This window comes from Amblyomma americanum, chromosome 8, assembly GCF_052857255.1.
Source record: "Amblyomma americanum isolate KBUSLIRL-KWMA chromosome 8, ASM5285725v1, whole genome shotgun sequence".
Classification (NCBI taxonomy): Eukaryota; Metazoa; Arthropoda; class Arachnida; order Ixodida; family Ixodidae; genus Amblyomma; species Amblyomma americanum.
The window spans coordinates 90,078,445-90,100,167 of NC_135504.1; the positions used below are offsets into that span (position 1 = coordinate 90,078,445).

General features: G+C 45.7%; 1 protein-coding gene across 3 annotated transcripts in view; it reads left to right on the forward strand.

Moving 5' to 3' along the window:
- Positions 1 to 9,358, forward strand: part of LOC144101991 (beta-hexosaminidase subunit alpha-like) — a 94,666-nt gene extending 85,308 nt beyond the window's left edge. For all 3 annotated transcript variants that reach the window (XM_077635236.1, XM_077635234.1, XM_077635235.1), the window contains exons 13-14: positions 2,977 to 3,081; positions 9,099 to 9,358. In XM_077635236.1, the coding sequence (XP_077491362.1) occupies positions 2,977 to 3,081; positions 9,099 to 9,162 (169 nt within the window). In that variant the 3' untranslated portion in view covers positions 9,163 to 9,358. The remainder of the gene's footprint in view (positions 1 to 2,976; positions 3,082 to 9,098) is intronic.
- Positions 9,359 to 21,723: the final 12,365 nt, after the last annotated feature.

Below are 21,723 nucleotides of genomic sequence, written 5' to 3' on the forward strand. Positions count from 1 at the left end.
ACTTTTCAAATGACACTTCTTTGAAACGAAATCTGTTTAGCTTACTTGCCCCCTACGTATGAGTCGTCGGACGAATTGTATTGGAGAGACGACAGGGTAGCCGGGATGGCGATTATCGTGCATAACGCGCAGAACAGAAAAACGGAAATTCTTGGAGACTGCAAGAATTACAGCGCTTATGAGTGTAGCAGTAGGTTTTGTTTTAAAAAGCCGTCATTTTCATCAGACATTCTTCTCGCTGTAGATTAGTACGCAGTGGCGAGGAATGAAATGGGACTGTGGTCTATTGCGTTCGTAGATTCACAATTTACCGCTATGTGCAAACTCCAGTGGCATGAAAATGACTTAAAGTATCTTAGCGCCTTATTTAGCCGAAGCATGCAGTACTGTACCCCTGAGTGCTGTCTACCTATATTTATTACAATGAGGAATCATACACTTCCAGATTAGGACTTCAGGTGGAATCTTTCATATGGAAGGTACACGAACAAGACTGCACGATTGAAGACAAAGCTTCGCCAAAAAAATCAAGAGGAATGATAGCCAGGAAGCAACAGAAATCTGCACAGACAAAATTGACACCCCTGGTCTCCACATGGCCTTGCTAGGGGAACGTTTGGGCTAAGCAATTACACTTTTGTTGTCATCTTAGTGCATTGCACAATAACGACGTCAGAGCCAACGCCGCATGCAGAAGTGTGAACCACTGTCCGAGTTTAACGTTTGTTGTGTTGGAGAATTGGATGCGCTGTTAGAAGGAATTCCAGCACAGCGCTAGTGATAAATCAGTATTTTCCAGTCGCCAACAACTTGGAGAGCAGCGCACGTCGGATGCTATTCCACGTCATGATATTGTGAAATCATGCTTGAGAATTATGCCCTTAAACCAAAAAACTTGCGACGTTTCTACCTACAAGCGGCTGTTCAATTATTTAACAACACTAGTTTTGTAGAACCACGGCTGCAAGGCCTATACCCGTTTACATGCTTTTCGGCCGTCCATGCGAAAAACCAATGCACCCCATGGCAGTCGCGACACGAAACAGCCAAGAGGAAGGCCTACGCCTTTAGCCACGACATCCGACATCTAGGGGATAGAGGATAAAACAGCGAAAAGGGAGAGAGAAGTGGCCGTGTGCACGGTTTAAATATGGACGTTTAACTGCGCAGCGATAGCAACGCTTTTATGAAAGGCCCCGTGTTGTCTGTCTTTCGGGTGGAATAGAATTGGCCAGCATAGTGACCACAATTAAAAGAAGAAAAATAAAAGACCCGTAAAGATAATCTAGGCATGTTTTATTCAGTTAAGTAGGTTTACAACGTTTCTACAAATAAATTTTGGCAACAATAGTCTATACAAAATTTCCATGAGCAAATCCGCAGCAGCTGTCAGAGGACTGCTGAATTATCTCTTTCACTAATATTTCATGGCCTAGCTCGGAGAACAGCTCGCTTTTGGTGAAGGCACTGTGTACGGAGTACCACCCCCATCATCATCTACATCAGCCTTACTATGCCCACTGCAGGGCAAAGGCCTCGCTCGTGTCTCTCGAATTAACACTGTCCTTTGGCAGCCGAAGCCACAGTATCCCCGCAAACTTCTTAATCTCATCCGCCCTCCTAACTCTCTACAGCCCACCGCTACGCTTGCCTTCTCTTCGAATCCACGCCGTTACGCTTACGGGCAGTCGGTTATCATTCGTTCACATTACATGCCCTGACCCCAAACATAAGGTTCACCAAATCATGACACTGCTGCGGGATAAAGGGATCTGGGCACATCGGAGGAGTTCATCAGGCGTTTCTGTGCCAATCCGGGACAGTACTCAGGGGCAAAGTGAGCAAGGGCAACGCGCAAAAAATCATGCGTGGCATCCGTAATTAAACAGAATGACCTGTGCATGGTCGCGCTGCCTATATTTGAGACCATCATATAAAGCCAGTCATTAAGCCAAGAAATCGCATGCACACAATGGCGTGTAGGCCTCGGTTTTTGACAGCAGGCGCTGGGGACACAAACATCTTTCGTTATGTAAAAAACAGGTTTTATTGCGGCATGGTATAAGCGGAGGACACCACAGCTCAAACTGAAAGTAAACCATTCGGATTTCTTCTTTGGGGACACAATCGCCGCGCCAGGCAATCGCTGGAGGTCATATTGCAGAAGATAGCTTATGTAGATCTATGAAGCACGGGAACTTTCGCGTGATTACTGTCGGGCTTAAAGACACGAAACCACGCGCTTTGGTGCAAATATTCGTTTTCAAAAAGATGCTGTGAATCTCTGACATACTGTTTTTGCCATGTAATATATAGTGTGGCACTTCTGACTTGTTTAGTTTATGGCTTTGCTTATGGGGGTTTAACGTCCCAAAGCGACTCAGTCTATGAGGGACTCCGTAGTGAAGGGATTCGGAAATTTCGACCGCCTGGGGCTCTTTAACGTGCACTGACATCGCACAGTACATGTTCCTCTAGAATTCCGCCTCCATCGAAATTCGACCGCTGCTGCAGGGATCGAACCCGCGTCTTTGGGGTCAGCAGCCGAGCGCCATAGCGACTGAGCCACCGCGGAGGCTACTTCTCACATTTGTGGGTTTTTCGCATTCATGAGTTTCGTAAAGTTTTGGGTTATGAGCTACCGCAACCCAGTTCCCGTTCCAATAGGGGCCTGAGAAGGCTTACGCTAGTGATGAATAATAAACAGCAAATATCGCAATTATTTTAAATCAGGTGTGCTTGCTCCACAACGTAGGCATGTCAACAAGTGCTCGATGCGGCGTAATATTTACGTTTAATTGTTCTGTGACGCATTTAGAGAGATTAAAGAACGCGAGTGCGTGCATATACGTAAGTAATAGTTAAATACCCTGACTGAGGAGCTTAGCAAAATGCATGGTGTAACACCTGAGGAGAAACTGGTACATTGTATGCTCGTTAGCATCCCGAAACGAGGCACTCTTGCAAACATCGCAGGCCCCGAGCGTGTGCCCCGGCTGAGAAACTGTGGAGCCCCGCCTCCGTGAACAAACCTGAGAAGGCATCCGCGAGGTTCGAGGAGCAGCGCTGCCGGATGCTGAGGTGAGGACGCTTACTTAACATTTATACGTCTCATTATTACGCGGGAAAGACGATGGGCTTGCCGGCGCAAAAGTTTGCCCAGTTGAAATTTCCCCACGATCTTAAACATTCAAAAGGTGTCATTACATTGAACGGAAGACAACAAACAAAAATGAAATTAAGAAATAATATTGTATAATCTAGTATTATTACAGTTTCTTGGGTTCAAAATCCGAGGAATACATTCTTGTGGTTTGCGATCTATATGAAGGGCTAGATTTTGTTTTCCAACTTCACTACCACGACCTGTTTTGTCCATCATAATTCTCATTATCCCTTTTTTGCTACCAAACTTGCTCTGATTTTAAATCGCATTTCCAGAGCTGGCCTGTTTTGCGTGCAGATTATTCTTCAGGCGACATGCCCTAGGAGAAATAATTCCGATCACCCGATCATAGGCACCTGAGCAGTAATTCTGGTGCTGATGTGTCTTTCCTCCAGGAAGCAAGAAAACCGTTAAACATGTCAGTTCAGGAAACGGCTGCAATATATTTGAATACACCATCCAGCCCGCCGTGGTTGTCTTGGGACGGACGCAGTTAAAGTGTTCTAAGGATCGGCCCAGCAGGCAATGCACCTAGGGCGGGCAGTTTAGTGATGTTTTTTATAGGATTGAACTTCGCAGAATAAATAACTGTGCGGACTGTAGCCTGGAAAAAAGGAGTATAGATAGAATAACATTTTGGGCAGAGGAGAGGATCGAAAACATTCCTTCGGATTAACTGCGATGCTGTGCTAAATCAATCAGGTAACATGCATATATATATATATATATATATATATATTTATATATATATATAATATAGAAAAAAAATTAGAAACATTCCTCTATACACCATGGTTTCGGTGACTGTTGGCTGCCTTCATATGTTTGTCATACCAGCACCTCATTTCCTTTGCCTTATATATATATATATATATATATATATATATATATATATATATATATATATATATATATATATATATATATATATATATATATATACAGAGAAGGCATATGAAATGAGGGGCTCGTTTGACAAACATTTTAAGGAAGCCAAAAGTCATCGAAACCAAAGTGCATTGGGGGAATGTTTGTTTTTTATTTTTTATATATTTGTAGTGCCAATCAATTAGTTTTTTAAAGAAAATAACTTATAAAGCAGCAGAAAAAACAATCATGCCGCCGGTGGGATCCGAACCCACGACCTCCGAATAACGCGGCCGGTGCTCTACCAACTGAGCCACGGCGACGGCTGTCCAATCTGCTGCTTTCATGGGTATTTATGTCTTGCGTGTAAGAGAACCTTGAGAGTGTTCACCAGCGCCACCCTCGTCCATAGCGGTGGACGTAGCATGCCCTGTAATACCGCGAGTGTGACGTAGAACGTCATCTAACGGCGGGGGCGGAAACTGTGCGAGAACCCTCTTATGCTACCTATGGCATCAAGACTGCCAGAACCGAGACCCCTGTTAAGCTATTAGCAGAGAAGGCATATGAAATGAGGGGCTCGTTTGAGAAACATTTTAAGGAGGTCAACAGTTACCGAAACCAAGGTGCATTGGGGAATGTTTCTATTTTTTATATATTTGTGGTGGCAATCGATTAGGTTTTTGAAGAAAATTACTTATAAACCAGCAGAAAAAACAACCATGCCGCCGGTGGGATCCGAACCCACGACCCCTGAATAACGCGTCCGGTGCTCTTACCAACTGAGCTACGGCGACGGCTGTCCAATCTGCTGCTCTCGTGGGTATTTATGTTCATTTGGTGTACGCGAACCTTGAGAGTGTTCACCAGCGCCACCCTCGACCATAGCGGCGGACGTAGCACGTCCTGTAATACCGCGAGCGTGACGTGGAACGTCATCTAACGGCGAGGGCGGAAACTGTGCGAGAGCCCTCTTAAGCAACCTGTGGCATCAAGATTGCTAGAACCGAGACCCTAGTTAAGCTATTAGCAGAATAGGTAAAGTAAATAAGGGGCCCGTTTGACAAACTTATAAGTGAGCTAACAGTCACTGAAACCAAGGTGCATAGGAGAACGTTGTTTTTTTTTAATGTGTTGAGCTGATCAGTGGGATAATATTACTTAGATTAATAAATCGCCTAAAGAAAATTATTTATATGAAGCAGCAGAAAAAACAACCATGCCGCCGGTGGGATCCGAACCCACGACCTCCGAATATCGCGTTCGGTGCTCTTACCAACTGAGCTACGGCAACGGCTGTCCAATCTGCTGCTGTCGTGGGTATTTATGTTTATTTGGTGTACGCGAACCTTGAGAGTGTTCACCAGCGCCACCCTCGACCATAGCGGCGGACGTAGCACGTCCTGTAATACAGCGAGCGTGACGTGGAACGTCGTCTAACGGCGAGGGACGAAACTGTGCGAGAGCCCTCTTAAGCAACCTGTGGCTTCACGACTGCCAGAACCGAGACCCTCGTTAAGCTATTAGCATTATATATAAGTAATTTTCTTTAAGCGATATATTAATCTAAGTAATATTATCCCACTCATCAGCATAACACATTAAAAAAAAACATAACGTTCCCCTATGCACCTTGGTTTCGGTGACTGTTAGCTCACTTCATAAGTGTATGTATGTATGTATATATATATATATATATATATATATATATATATATATATATATATATATATATATATATATATATATATATATATATATATATATATATATATATATTGGGTTACGAAAGTAGGTTCCGTTGGATTCCGCAGGGAAAAGGTCAAATGAAGTGGGCACTTCTACAGCGAGACATTTGCGGTCGAGGTTTTGATCGCGTTGCGGTCATTATGTCTTGTCTGCAGAAGACCGCACCTAAGTAGAAACGTCGACAATAAATGCCTCTCTGTAGAAGTGGCTACTTCATTTAACCATTATGTGTGTGTGTGCGTGTGTGCGGTTGTGTGTGTGTGTCAACGCCAAAAGTCATATAAAGACCAGTCAGCCCACCCAATTGTTCCAGCAATGTTCTAACAAAGAAAGCAAAGTTTAACAGGTGATTTTACCGTAAAATTTGTGACATGTTATCTCAAGAAAGAAAGCAAGTTCTAAGACTATTCAAAACTAAATAAATTTCAGTGCAAGGGTAAATTGAGGGAAACACAATTTTAACTGAGGTATATGAAGGTTACTGACCACCATAAATTGCGCCTTTATTTTTATTCTAATACTCTGCGCAACGAATCAGACATGGAAAAAGTTACAAGCGACTAATATTCGAAATAAGGTAGTGATTATACCATTCAGGCTTCAACGTACGCTTCAGCCGTGGCATCTTTCTGATGTTAAGGGGGTTTACAACTCGTGTTTCTTGACTCATAAAAAAACATGGCATGGGCAGTGACAGAAAGAGGTGGTTTTCGCGTGTAACTTGTTAGGCCAGATACGTGGATAAAATCAGAATGGTGGAGCCTTGTCGCTAACCGAATAATAAGCAAAAATGAAATAATAAGAATTCACCCAGTCGAGAAGCCGCCGCGGTGGCTGAGTGGTTATGGCGCTCGGCTGCTGGCCCGAAAGACGCGGGTTTGATCCCGGCCGCGGCGGTCGAATTTCGATGGAGGCGAAATTCTAGAGGCCCGTGTATATGTGTGATGTCACTGCACGTTAAAGACCCCAGGTGGTCGAAATCTCCGGAGCCCTTCACTACCGCGCCTCTCATAGCCTGAGTCGCTTTAGGACGTTAAACCCCCATTAACGAAAACCCAGTCGAGCTAGCGTGTATATTAGTATTCCTAATTTAGAGGTGGTCGCGTTTCTACACCAATGCTTTTTCAAGATTTCTGCTCTATCACGTGCGTGTTCAAGGACATTTGCTTCGACATACTAAACCCAGTTCACGTAATTGCTAACACAAGACGCTGATGACTGGCGTAACAGTACCGACGTGAGGAAGATGTTTTTGTTTCTTTTGTCTTCCAATAGCATACAACAGTAAGTGAATCTGATAAATTCTTCCGTTTAAATGTTGGCTTGAAAGATCTTGTACACACCATGCGAAACGGCGCAGTCACACTGGGGAAAATTTTAGCGCCGATTGCCGCCAAGTAACTTGTGTAATTGCGAGTGTTGTACTGAACCATTTGAGAGGAAATTCCAGAAAACGGGTGCCCCAAGAGAATTCTCCAAATGTTTTTGGTATGAATGTCACTGCCATAAAATTTGAATATAGATATTCACGGTGATCTAAACGGCTATAAAGTTGTTAAGATATTTCAGATACTAATTAGCCGATTAACGGCAGCACTTATCCAATCACTTTTTGTCCGCCTTGCCGCATAACCTGCCTGCGACTGCGGGTTTCGTCTTTTGTTCATCGTGTGATTGTAAAAATGCAGGGGTTCTACTTTTGAACACCCCCTGTTATAAAAACGAAAGCAGACAATGTGCAGGTAAAACCTTTTAGCAAAAATATTATTTTGAACGCAAATGGCGGTAATCTTAGCCTGGATGAGTGAATTTGGCCGCTTGTTTTTCTTCTCGATGTTGTCTGGTGTGTGTTTCTGTGCTCTGTTATCAATCGTAGGTAACGGATCAGTACAAAAGAAAGGAAGGTACTCCTCATTGCGGCCAACCGACCCTCCTTAAACCGTAAGCACGGAAATGACCACTAAATGCTACGGGTCGTCTCAAGTCCCTGTGAATCTCACTGTCCTTACGTCATCATATCCACCGGTCTGTTGCATTTTTCACTCTCCATTTATGCTCGTGCGCATTAGTGTAGTGTTTGGGGTTCCGCCGTAAACGATAACAGCGTGTACGAAGAGTGTTTGCTGGAGTTCCTTATACTTAAGTCCAGTAAACTCACTAGAGATAGAGTCCTTTATCTGTGGATTGTTAGTCATTTTTTCGTTGCGTCCAAGTAAAAAAATGATATATTTCGCGTTTGCTGCCGAATTTTAAATTGCGAACCCCACATTTACCAGATTTATTTGCTGTCAGGCGGCTGAGTTGCATTATATAGCCCACTTTCGCTTAATTAGAGTCCGCGTAATTTCCATGTGTAGTGCGGGCTCGGCCTGCACGATATATCTGTAAAATAAGTAAGTCCGGTCACTGAGGTATTTAGAGGTCTCACTGATATGCCGTGTATTATCACTGAGGTTGTCAAGCCAAAAGTAAAGTAGTCATTAAAGCACAGAAAGGAGTATGCTACGAAGATGAAAACACTTTTTTCTGAAACGAGCTGCTAACGAATAGGTGTAGTTTTAATTTTACATCAGTGCCTTTGTTACGAAACATTACAGGTGCTTTTTTTGCAAGGTAATGGAGATATTTGCAATAAAAAAGTACAAGAATTACAAGGTTCTACATTTTCCAGAACATGTATAATTTATAGTATTTTATTTAAAATTCTATGCTTTCAAGTAACCGCGCAAATGGCCAGCGGGGAATGTAGAACGTAACAATGATGCTGCTCGGGCAAGGGGATCGTGATCATGCCAGCGCGATTTAGTGTGCGCCACCTCGTCGGTCGCAAAGGAAATTATGCATTGTATGGGTGTTTTACTGACGCCCTCGTTCTTTCTAGAGTCATTGAAAATAGCCAAAATCAACCAACAGCGACACCAAGCTGAATACTGCGTGTGTGTGCATCTTGCTACTTGCTGTTTGATGTATGTGATGCGGCTACAGTCTCTACCAGTATAAATGTTGCTTGATCGTACCTTGTTCAGCATTCAGAGGTTTAAGCCCTTTTTAAGGCCTCGTAAGTTCCTGCACGTAAGTGTTTCATATAAACTGCTTGCTTCCTAACAGCTTTTAGTCATCAGTGTTTGGGCAATAAATGTTGTCCTGCTACGATTATTGCAACGGTCACCTGCTTAAGTCTTGCCCCTGATTATATTCAGGAAAAGATTTGCTTGAGAAAGCGCCCAGTGAAGAAAGCTACCTGTCTCTCAATGTATAGGATATGGCGGCAAAGGCGAAATGAGAGAAGGACGCTATGTGCCTTACGTGTATGCAGGCGTGGCCTGAATGTGGAGCCTGCGAATGGGCCTGGCGTCTGCGAATGCGACTATGTCATCTGAGAAGGACCTTGCTGTTGAGCCGGACAGGTTGCCTTCAGTGAACAGCGCAAGGGTGACGTGCTGGTGCTTTCATGAACCTGACCGAAGTCGCGAAAAGGCCTCATCTGAGGCCTCGACGCGTACCTGCTCCGTTAGGCCACGAACAATGGCAGCACTGTGCGCTCCCACATGTCTTGAATAAATGCTTAAAGTCACATTCCTGCTTTGTACAAAACCCAACATGTATTTTATGGAAACAAAGTCTCCTGCCAGAAAGAAATTATACTGCAGGAATCCATTTGCGGCTTGATTTTCAACTCCCATTGTCCGTCATGGTTCAGTCCACAAAAGCTACTGGACATCCAAAGGTGCCCTACAGAGGCTGACAGGAGTTTCAGAACTTTTCAGGTGTTGTTGCAAAAATTATTTCAAATATCGTCAAGTGAAGCAGTACTGAATGCAATGCGTTTTTTTAAGTTACTGCCTACAATAACGCATTGCTAAGGCGCAGAATTGTTAGTCTTGGAGAGTTTCTAGCGTGTGCGCCCCGGCGTCAAGGATTGCCGCTGCCTCGTGGTACAGAGCCGTTCAAACAAGAATCGCGGTGGTGGTGCCAAATGGCACTACTTATCCGCGAGGCGGACAAAATGCCGGTACCTCGGGACCAATGAGCACGTGCGCACAGGCTGCTCAATATTCTGTACCCATGTAACCTGACACTCGGGCTTGAAAAACCATTTTCGTTCTGGGTATCACACGCGTCAACTGCAAACTGTGTTTTTAAGACGCTGTGACCTTAACGTAATGGAGTAGAACTTTCTGACGGGCTATTTGGTACATCTCTATTAGGAAGCGGGCGCTAACAGGACGTACACAGGAAACTTGGAGACAGAGGAAAGAAGCGCAAATATTTGCGCTTCTTTCCTCTGTCTCCAAGTTTCCTGTGTACGTCCTGTTAGCGCACGCTGTTTAACATAATGGCGGCTACCTGGGCGGAACGTTCAACGAGTACTGCTGCCCATCGCCAAGAACGCGATCGCCTTCCGAAGCGACAGGCAAAAACACTAACCGCGGAAGAGAACAGACAACGCGATCGCCTAAGGAAGCGTCAGGCGAAAACTTTCGGGGCAGAAGAGGAGCTAGGGCAAAAACGCCTTCGAGAACAAAACTTTACTTTCTTTATGGCAACAAAACACTGGTCAGCACGCATACATTCCTGCAGTGGAATAATGTCGACGTAGCACGGATTAGAGCATTGATTTTTCGTTGGCTCGGTTGTTGGGCGTTTTCAGATAAATCTCGATTTCTCCTTGTTTAACGAGCAAAAGAAATCCTCATATATATATATAAGGTCGATAGTGTTTTGTGCCGAGAAACCGTCATTTCAATCCATGACTAGCTACTGCAACTAGCGACTGCTAGCAGCTGCCGCAAGCTAGCTGGCGAATGGTTTCAGCTGAAACTCTCTATGAAAACCAGCGTTACGAATTCATAGCACACGATATGAACGCCATGTAGTAGTTTACACTAAGAGCTTGGGCGCTGATTCGCGTCGTTTCATTGTTGACTCGCAATCTCTACTCCGACATTCCGTGTCTCAGGGCTCCGACTCAATGGCTTCTGCCTCGGAGGCGCGAAAATTTTGCTCTTTATCCGCTGGAGCCTACGTACTCGGTCGCACTCACGCGTAAGCTTGAGTGCATGTGGCCTAATGTGGACAGTCCTTGCGCTTATCGTGATCATGCTCAGAGCGACGGCGTGGAAGCCGGTCAACACAGAAATGGAGCAGCCTTGTGCCATTGTGTCATAAACTCCGGTCATCTAACAAAGAGAAAATATTCAGGATAACTGCGGCCTCATTGGTGTCCGGCCCACCCTTATGTTTCCTTATAAATCTCGCGTCGTTCAAGCTAAAATATGCATGCATGATGGTTCCAATCTGCAGCACCGGACTTGAGGTAGAACCACTCATTCTTTTGCTGCCTTCCGCAAAAAAAGTGAAGCATTGACGTGCTCTAGTGCGGAGGGTATATTGACTCACAATACTATATATAATTGACTCTATGTTGTTATAAAACTAAGCATGCTGACCGCCCTAAATTTCCAGCCCCGTCGAAAAAATCCAAACTTTCCTCTCTGTTCGGTCTTCAACGGCAAAAAAAAAAATAGTTACTGACCTCTTTCGCGACGAAGCCAGTAGCCAACACCAATAGTTTCCAGATTGGTATTGTGTTCGTGAAACACGAAAGTATGGCAACAGCAATGGAGTGGTTTGAATGGCAAATATTCCGACTGGTATCATTTTGGTCATAGGCGCCATTAATCCAACAACAATGAATGGCTTGCATATAGCGGACAAGAATCTTAGTAGTACTCTGGGACGAACATACCACGTCGCGAAATATAATAACATTCAAAATGGTGTCGTGTATGGGCAACAGATTATTCACGATACACACTATAAAGACATCCTGCATGTTTATCTAGCAAGAAATGCTCCAGAAACATGTTTTTTGTGCCCCAGGAAAACGGTAATGTACGCCAATCAGAAAAAAAATCTCTAGCACAAGATCCAACAGGTTGCTGGTCTGTTCGCTAAACGTAAACTGGGATGTTATTTGTGCAGACCTACTGGTGTCACCCTAATAGTTTCGCCCTAATATTCTCGCCCTACTGCTATTGGCCCAGTGATGTTGGCCTACTGGCATTGCGCCATTGATGCTGGCCTGCTGGCTGACATGCTCTCAGTCCTGTTGTCACATATAATAGGAAGTCTGAAATAAAAATATGAAGGAAAGAGGTTTGAAGAAGATGATGAGGACGGCGATAAGGATAACGTGGACTAACCGAAGAATAAAGAAAATGAAGAAGTTTTAGGTGGGGTGGGAGGAGATGATTGGTGAAGGAGAGAAGAAGAAGAGGACGACGAAAAGGATTACGTGCACTAACGCCAAGGCTATAAAGCCTTGCAAAATTACCTCAATGTTCTTGACAACTGGTTGGGAATAATTCATCTGTCCCTCAATGTGAAGAAATGCGCATTGTTATTATTTCCGGTTTCTGTTCCTGTAATTATCTGCCTGGTCTATAAAAATAGCATAATACCTCAAGTTCAGAAAGTGAAGTATCTCGGAGTAATATACGTCACTTGTCATCCTGGCGGCCACACATTGAGCATGTTTCCGCAAAAGGAGTTCGGACCATTGGCATCCTACGCAGGCTTTGTACTGCTAGGTCAGGCATGAGAAGGCATACACTTCTGATGATTTAAAGGTACGTCAGCCCAATTTTGGAGTTCGGGTGTGTTTTATTCTCAGGAGCTCCTGCCTATAAACTTCGCCCTCTTGTGCTGTTGGAGCGTGAGGCGTTGCTTGCGCCTTTGTCTGGGACTTCAAAATTATGTCGCCAATGCTGTTCTGCACATTGAGGCGCCAATTCCATCGTTATCAGCTAGGTTTCTCCTTTTAACAGTTCAAACATTTTTAAAATTGTGAGACTCATCTCTTCACGCTTCCAGTATAATATATTCTTAGTCTACCTTCCGCCTTTTTAGTGCCCTCTGGTCGCGTTTTCATACTCCACAGATATGTTACGCGAAGTCCCTCCTTGATCCTATAAATATTCATTTCACAGACGTCCGCCAAATGTATAACAACTCATCATCTGTCCAGATTGATTTTGATGACATTTTCCCATCGAATGCAAAGCTGCAGCTCTTCCCGCTTCTTCAGGGTCTGTTGCAGGACCACCTAAGGTCGTTTCCCTCTCATGTTCTTATTGCTACCGATTCCTCGCAGCATCGCAAAATGGCAGGTGTGGGAATTTTTTTGCCTTCACTAGATTGGTCCTTTTCTCTCCCTCTTCCTGACTTCACTCCAGTTTTTCTGGCTGAATTAGTAGCAGTAATCTTAGCCTTACGAAAATTAGAAACTACCGTTTCCCAGGCCGTGGTTATGACAGACTCTCTGCCCGTTTGCTCTTCATTATCCTCACCCATTGAGTCTCTGGCATTATGCATCTTTAAGTTCTTATCCCGCTCCATCTAAATTCGGTAAGGTTGCTTTGGGTACCAGGTCACATGGCCTTTCACTTAAATGAGGTTGCAGATTCCTTAGCAAGAGCCTTTCTTTGTGGCCCAGTTGCTGCTGTCCTGCCAACGTGTGCATATGCAGCTGCGGTGAGGTTTCGCATCTACACAATATTTCAGGAATTTGCTGCCTAGGTTCTTACATCATCTCTCGAATATCAGCATCTTCTGCATCCTTGGCGTAGCAAAGACTGGCCCTCATGCAGACTAGAGGTCTCTTTGACGCGCTTGCTTTGCCGGGTTCCCCTTCTAAATTTCTACCTTCACAGATCTGGCCTGGCGGCTTCCTTACTGTGCCCCTTTTGTGCGGAACCGGAGACAATAGATAACTTCCTGCTGTTCTGCCGCTGCTTCTCTCATTTGAGGAAGCGTCTTTTGCAAATTTCATTTCATCAACGGGGCTTGCCTGTGTCCTCCGCGGTTGTTCAGTCCATTGGCGCTTCTTTGCTCGGACGACGCGACAGGAGTGTGCGCTCTGCTGTGAAAAACTTTCAAGAAACGCAGCGACTCCCAATCTAATTTCTTTTTTCCCGCTCTCAGTCATTACGACATTGAAACAATAGAGGCATTGTAAACTATTATGAACATTAAGCCGTTATCCCGTCTTCGATCTCCAAGTTAACAGGACCCTTATCCTTCAGTCTTCCAATCTATCAGACTACATACTATTACCACTCCTTTTCCCGTCAAAATTTTTCTGAATCCAGCATTTAACCACCTGTGTCTTGGCCACTCTCCCGTATCGGGTATGTGCCAGCAACGTCTGAAGCAAGGCTTCTTTCCTTCCTATAAAGCGCGAGGGAGAGCGACGTACGGTCGAAAGAACAGAGAAGCGGAGGCTCCGGCAGGTCAGGGAGGCTTTGGCCGGAAGAGAGGAACGCCGGCTACTGCTACGGTGAGCTCGAGTTCTACGGCTTCGCACCGTGGACTTCCTGTCGTTCCTGAGCCCTTTCCGGGGAGTCGACGGAGGACGCTACCACCTGCTAGGGCCAGGGTTGTTTCCGGCGTTGTTGCCACCCATCCTGGTGGTGCCTCCAACGCCAACATCACCGGTATCACCTCCACGGGTGCTCGGACCGGGGGCTTGTACTACTCCAACGCCGTCGCCAGCGACGCCAGCCTGAGCACGTCGAACGCCACATCGACGCCGGCTACTGGACCCATGCTACGCCACATCGGTACAGAACCAACGATGAGCACGAACGACGACAGCTAACAGTAAAACACTAGTAGTAGACGCTAGTAGCAATGTTTCCGGGTCGTGTATATTGATAGCCTTTGCGTTTTGTGTCAGTTTTGTGTACTAGTGTTTGTGTCGCGTAGAGTGTATTAAATGTGCGTCTGTATGGGTATACCTGTCGCCTAGTACATTCTTTCGGCCCGAGTGATCACCGGGGAGATACGTGACAAAGTTAACTGGTGGACTTTGCCAGGATTCATTTCCTTTTTCTTTTGTCTCGGATCTTTCCGAACTCTCGATGGCAGAAAGTATGGATTTTGGCAAAAACGTTAGTAATGGAGCTCAAGCAAGGGTTATGCAAGGAAGAGGCGATGCGTCTCTGTGAAGAGGAGAAAGAAGAGGCAAAAAGGCAGAGAGAGGAAAGGGCACAAGCGCGGGCAGACTCTCGCGAGCCAGAAGAGCGAGAGGTTAGAAGAGCTCGCGAAGCAGAAGAGCGGGAGGATAAAAGAGCTCGCGAAGCAGATGAAAGACCTCGCGAAGAAAATAACAGCTCGCGAGGCAGAAGAGAGGGAGGTAAGAAGGGCTCGCGAGGCTGAAGACCATGAGAAAAGAAGGATAAAATGGGAGAAGAAATTTCTTTTGTGGAATTAGTCGCTTGTCGCCGGAGGATATGAGGAGATCACGGACAATGATCAGCGTTCCTTTGCGACTACAGAATCTCCTAGACCTGCAGAGTTTGTCCAAGAAAGCTGACGGCTCCTTCTTATGACAAAAGAGATGATTTGACGCATATCTGCAACGCTTCGAGCGGATAGCGTTGAGGCAAGGCAGGGGAGCAGTGAATGGGCCACGGCATTGAGCGTGTTTATTCGGGGAGGCGCTCAATACGTTTGGAAGGATGCCTGCCACTGATTTCATGGAATACGAGAAAGTCAAGAAGGCACGCCTCCGAAGATTCAGGCTTAAGGCAGACGATTTTCGTGAGAGATTTCGCACAGCGAATTCTCAGGATTCTGAAACCGCTAAACAGTTCTCCTGCAGGCTGACCAACTATTTTTACAGGTGGCCTGATACGTCAAACACAGAAAAGAGTTTTGAAGGTGTGCGTGACAAGCTGGTGACAGAGCAGTCTTTATCATCTTGCAGTCTGAAGCTAGCGCTGTTCCTGAAAGTTTTGATCGCTGGAAGAGTTTGCCGACACCTGGAGGCATATTCCTCGGGGCTCAAGGGCTGAGAAATATCAATAAGGCAAAGGAGGAAACCCAAAAGGTCCTAGAGACAGATGAAACAAAATCAGGATCCTATGGCGGTGCATCTAAGTCACCAGTAAGGTGTTTCCTCTGCGGCAAGGTGGGACACCGTGCAGTTGACTGTCGGACAAGTAGCGTTGCCCAAAAGACCGAGGTTGTGTGTCAAGGTTGTAAGAGGAGGGGTCATACCCTGGATGAGTGCCGATATAGAACGCAGGACCGAGCTGCTTGTGTTGTCAACTCTTGGGCAGAACTTGTCCCACCAACTGAGGTTCCTCAGCTAAAATGAGAGCAAACACCGCTGGAAAATATGGCGGTGAGTAGAACCCCCAAGTCGAAAGCAGCAATGCCGGTGGTGGTTGGGCAGTAGGGAAACGTCCTATATTGGGGTGCTTAGAGACAGCGGAGCCAGCACGGCTTTGGTTCGGAGAAGTCTGGAGAAGGACGAGGATCTTACAGGAGAAGCGTCGGCCGTCACTCGCGTAGATAGCAAGGTGCCTTCCTGAGGCAGGATTACAGTTTTCATCCATATTATATTGGACAGTTATTGGCAAAATGCGTAGCGCAACCTATCTGCGATGCCATCTTGGGAAACACTACGGGTGAAAGAAGTGTCGAAGACCTCGATACCGAGTGGAGGATGCTCGACGTTGAAGAGCTCCCAAAAGAAGAAAGGCCCACGACTGCTCAGGTGGGTGATGGGGCAGCCAGTGTACCGTCGGCAATGAAGACAAGAGCTCAAGGACAGCCCGAGCAACGCACCGTCCGCTCTCTTCTCCCGTTACGATGTGTCTGAGCGTAACGCAGGGAGAAATTGCAATTAGGTAAAGAGAAGACCCGAGCTTGAAAGCCTGCTTCGAAAGAGTCGGGGAAAAAGTGAAAACAAAGAGTAGTCGTACGTCATTCGAATGTCAATTGGTAAACGGTCTTCTGCACAGGGAATGCAATTTTAGCTCAGGAAGGCGGGGCCAACCGCTGGTGTTACCGAAAGATATGAGAGCGCCAGTGTTACGCTTAGGACATGACGTCATTATTGCTGGACACCATAGTGTTAAAAAAACTGTGTCTAGAATCACCGAGGAGTTCTTCTGGCCAGGTGTCCAGAGTGACGTTACTCGCTTTGTTCGCTCATGAGACAGTTCCGAAGGGATGCGTTGGTCCCGCACCTCTGGGCAAGAGCCAGCCATTGACCTACCGTTTCAAAGAGTGGCTATTGACGTTGTGTGGCCAATCTCTCCAGCATCCGCCAGAGGCAATAGATATATGCTTGCTCTGGTTGACGTGGCCACTCGTTATCCTGACACTATTCCATTGAAGACCAATGACAGCATCCAAGTGGCGGAGAGTCTTGCGGAGATGTTCTCGCGTTATGGGCTTCCGAGGGAAATTTGGAGTGACCAGGGCTCGAACTTTATGTCAGAACTAATGAAGAAGGTTAACCGCCTTTTTCAGTAAGGCAGTTACTAATAACGCCATACCATCCCATGTGTAATGGGCTTGTAGAGCGTTTCAACGGCACCGTCAAAAATATGATCAAGAAAGTGTGCCAGGAGATACCTACTGCTTGGGATAGATATCTCCCAGCTCTTCTGTTCGCTTACCTTGAAGTACCGAACATATTCATGGTTCCTCGCCCTTCGAGATGTTGTATGAGAGAACCGTTAGAGGTCCACTCACAATACTGAAAAAGCTGTTGGCTAATAAAAAGATTGCTTCAGATCCTAAGACAACATACACATACGTGATTTAGTTGGGGGACATTTTGGAGGAAATATGCAGGGTTGCGCATCAAGGTCTGGGAAGGGCGCGCGAACGCTATAAGCAATTTTATGACAAGAAAGCCGCTGACAGGAAGCTGAATCAGGGCGACAGGGTTCTAATCCTGCTACCAACGGATCATAATAAGTTACTGACGCAATGGAAGGGCCCGTATCATGTGACGCGGAACAAACGTGACATGGTTTATGAATTACTGATAAATACCACTTAGAATATTTTCCATGCAAATTTGTTGAAAAAATGCGAAGAGAGACAGTATAGCACTACGCGCCTAAGGCAGCATGCTCGGTAGTGGCCGAGTACACAGATTATGATGGCGAGGTGCCCACGCGCAGTGGGAAGAAAAGTGTAGGATGGAATGAGGTACTAATAAATCCCAATTCGAATGAAGACAGACGATCACAGCTCTACTCCAAATCAAGGAGGATGTGTTTTCTTATGCTTCGGCCAAAACGGAGGTCATATGTTGCAAATAAGATCTCTATACAGATAGAGCCATCTAAATGGCTCTTGCTATCTCTGGACTGCACCTTTCTGTTGTTGTTACATACTTATACAAGGGAGCGTGTTGTGGGCATTAAGATGAGTATTAAGGACTCCGCGCGGACAACGGCAGTGGTGTGTTAATGCTCCGTAAGTGCAATTTGGGTGCTGTGCTAGTGGTGTACTTTTGGTGTGAGCTTGACATCCGCGGTGTGTTGGGTGCTGGGTCCAGATTCGCAAAAGAAGCCGGTTGGCTGGATGGCTTGAAGATGAGGATGATGTGTGCTGTTTTCATGTAAAAAAATGTGTTGAGAGAGGGGGCCCTTGTCACATATAATAGGGAATCTGCAATAAATGTCTGAACAAAAAAGGTTTGAAGAAGAAGACAAGCATGGCGATAAGGAGACGCGGACTAACCGAAGAATAAAAAAGATGAAGATGAAGTATTTGGAGAGATGGGAGGAGATGATTGGTGGAGGAGAGAAGAAGAGGATGACGACAAGGATTACGTGGACTAACGCCAAAGATAAAAAAGCGTGAGGGAGAGCGAGGCACGGTGGAAAGATCAGAGAAGCGGAGGCTCCAGAGGGTCATGGACGCACCGGCTGGAAGAGAGCAACGCCGGCTACTGCTCCGATGAGCTCGAGTTTTACGGCTTCGCACCGTGGATTTCCTGCCGTTCCTGAGCCCGTTCCGGGGTGTCAACGGAGAACGCTACCACTTGCTACGGCCAGGGGTGTATTCAGCGCTGTTGCCACTCATCCTTATGGTACGTGCCCCCAACGCCAACATCACCGGCATCACCTCCACGGGCGCTTGGACCGGGAGCTTGTACAACGCAGCCAACGACGCCGCCAGCGACGCCAGCCCGAGCACATCGAACGCCATCTCGACGCCGGTTTCTGGACCTATGCTACACCGCATCCGCACCGAGCCATCCGTGCGTGAGCACGAACCCCGACCGCTAACAGTAGAACAGCTAACAGCTAGTAGTAGACGCTAGTAGCACTGTTACCGGCTCGTGTGTATTGACAGTGTTTGTGTTTTGAGTTAGTTTTGTTAGTTTGTGTGCTAGTGTTTGTTTCACGTAGGGTGTATTAAATATGCGTCTGTTTGGGTACACCTGTCGCCTTGTTCATTCCTTCGGTCCGTGTGTTCTCCGGGGAAATCCGTGACACCGGCTGATCAGTGTGGATAGAGGGGCGGTCACTCCAATACATGTGAACTGCACCTACACAGCATTTAAACTCATGATCCAGTGGACTTCTGTTCTCAAGCCTGAACCAGTCATCTTTATTAAAGTTGTACTTTTATAGCTTTCTTTACGTTGTATATCTCACACGTGATTCAGGTCCTTAAGCTCTTGCACACGGTTTTCTTCACCTTCAACTAGACCGTAATTGTATTGCCCGTGTAAAGGCGAAATCGATCTGTATTAGATACGAGAGATGTTAACGCGATCAAACAAAAGAGAACATACCGTCACCTGGAGGGAACGCATGACCACTTCATGTCACGTGCGGTTCTATCTCAATGACCTACAGCGTCGGCTGTCTGCCCTTCTGCATTGCAAGGATTTTGCGTTATTTACATGTAGCCAGACCTTCAGTTCTATCACATATGGCGCACATATTCATTAAGTCTCTTGTAATACATCTTTTAAACTGCAAATGCAAGATACGAAGTTAAGAACTGCGAAATGTAAGAAAACTGGGCCTGGTGGCTTCCTTTGTGAGCGCTGGTCTTGGCTGGTGAAGTGTTAAAAGACATCTCCAAGCCTACAATTAGCCTCTTCAGAGGTGCGGCACCTTTAGAAGTTAGGCTGCGCCTCGAATTTCCCTACAACAAAATTGACAACAAGACAAGACCAGAGCTGAGCTTTAACGATACGTGGATTCAAGTTCTCTCAGCAATTTAATGTCCCATCACAGCAAAGGTTAGGTAACAACTATTTGCCCAAGCGTTTCGTCTAAAAGAAAGCCGAGAACGTGGCCAAAGGAAATCTTCTTCCCATTGCAAACCTGCAGGTGCCCAGCGACACTTGGGACAGAGCTCAGTCCCTCTCAGACCCGAATAAGAGGTGGCTTTTCCAACTTCTGTGCCAGAGATGGGGCCAAAAACTGAGGTCCTTGCTATGCTGTAAAGGGAACAAAAGAGGTGAGACGAAGGATTCGTTAAGAAATGCACGACGAAGCCAGAATTCATTATTGCAAAAATTATGGTAAATAAATAAAGTTTTTATTTTCTTGGATATATATTCTCGGAGTAGGAAGGCAGTGCTAATTTGGCGTCCAAAAATCATACATAATTTTATCTAAGTCAGCCGAGTTTGTCCCGCAGGCTGTGCTGTTTTCCTTATAGATTTGCATCAGCTGTTTGATCCCTCGAGAAACCTTGCGTTGAGGAGTTTAGTCTGTTACTTTGGGGTTGGGGTGATAGCAAGAATTCAGCCACGAGTTTGTCAGTTGTTTTTAATAACCCTTTGAGGACGAAACACCAAAGCGAAGAGCAAGCTTGGGAAAAAAGAGCTAGCGGCGTCTAGCCCCGCTCGACTTGTTCCTGTCAACGCACGTTGCGGGCCAGTACGCCGTCAAGGGTCCTGTAGAGGACGTTTAGGTAGAGGTCACAGCCAATTCTTGAAAGCGGACTCACTGCGTCGATTGCAGGCACATGAACGCAAGTGTTTCTAGTCGCATGGTCCGCCGTGGGATACAGAAAAATGCTTATTTGCCACCTTGATATATGGCATGATTCACACGGAATGCGTCAGTGATCACAAATCATCAGCCGGCAACATCTGTTGCTGCATCAATAAATAAATTCACACATTGCTTTCTACGCTGTTCTATTTCAAAGCAAGCAAGGCAGTGTGCCGTCAACTGTGCACCTCTGCTTTTCTCAAGGCTGTGTTTTCAAGAAGCGAAGCCCATAAAGCTTAGTGTATCGCTGCTCTGTGCACCGTCATCGGGCAGCGACACCTCACATTTGTGGTTGTGGTGCATTCTTCTCAATATCTGCCCAATAACCATGCTGGATTTATTAACCTGCAAGCTACTCTTTAACAACTGTTATTTGGGTTACAGGTGGCATCGTAGGTGAAGGGAACGAAATTTAATAAACGATCAATCCAATAATCCACGAATCTACGGTGCCATCTTAGAGTCAGGGAGAAAATGAAGGAAAGGCACTGTGGTTAATCATACACACATTCTGTACGCAACCCTTAATAAAACGAGTGGTATTAATGAAGTAGAGGAGATAAAGGACGTGGCTGTCGTCTTGGCTTCTTTTTACGGAAAAAAAATATTCAATGCCCAGGGCGAGTCTAAAGGTGGCCATTCAGGTTATTGGTACTTATGTATCTAAGCACCACTTTGATGGTAGTTGCATGTGATAAATTTTTAACGGTGCGCCAACATTTGACTTCGCTATGCTTGAAATCCATCCATGGTGTCGCTCATTTCTCCACTGCTCGTGTACGGTAAATGTGTGGCGAAGGCGTTTATCGACAGTCAAAATGCCTTTGTACTGTTCCATGCTGAATCCAAGCAGAAACATACGACAGAGCCGTTTCCAAAATACGGCGAAACTTTTGGTCGTCCTATAGTTGCGGCAGAATTTTCTGTGGTATTGCGAAGCTGTCTTTTGTCGCATAATAATTGATTCCGTCTTTACGACAGGGGACTGCACAATACTACAGATAATTCATTTCTCATGACTGTAATTTTTGTGTTCAGATCCCAAAATACTACAAGAAAATTTCTTCTTTTTTCGGTAGGGTGAGTGGCGGGTGGGGCATTACT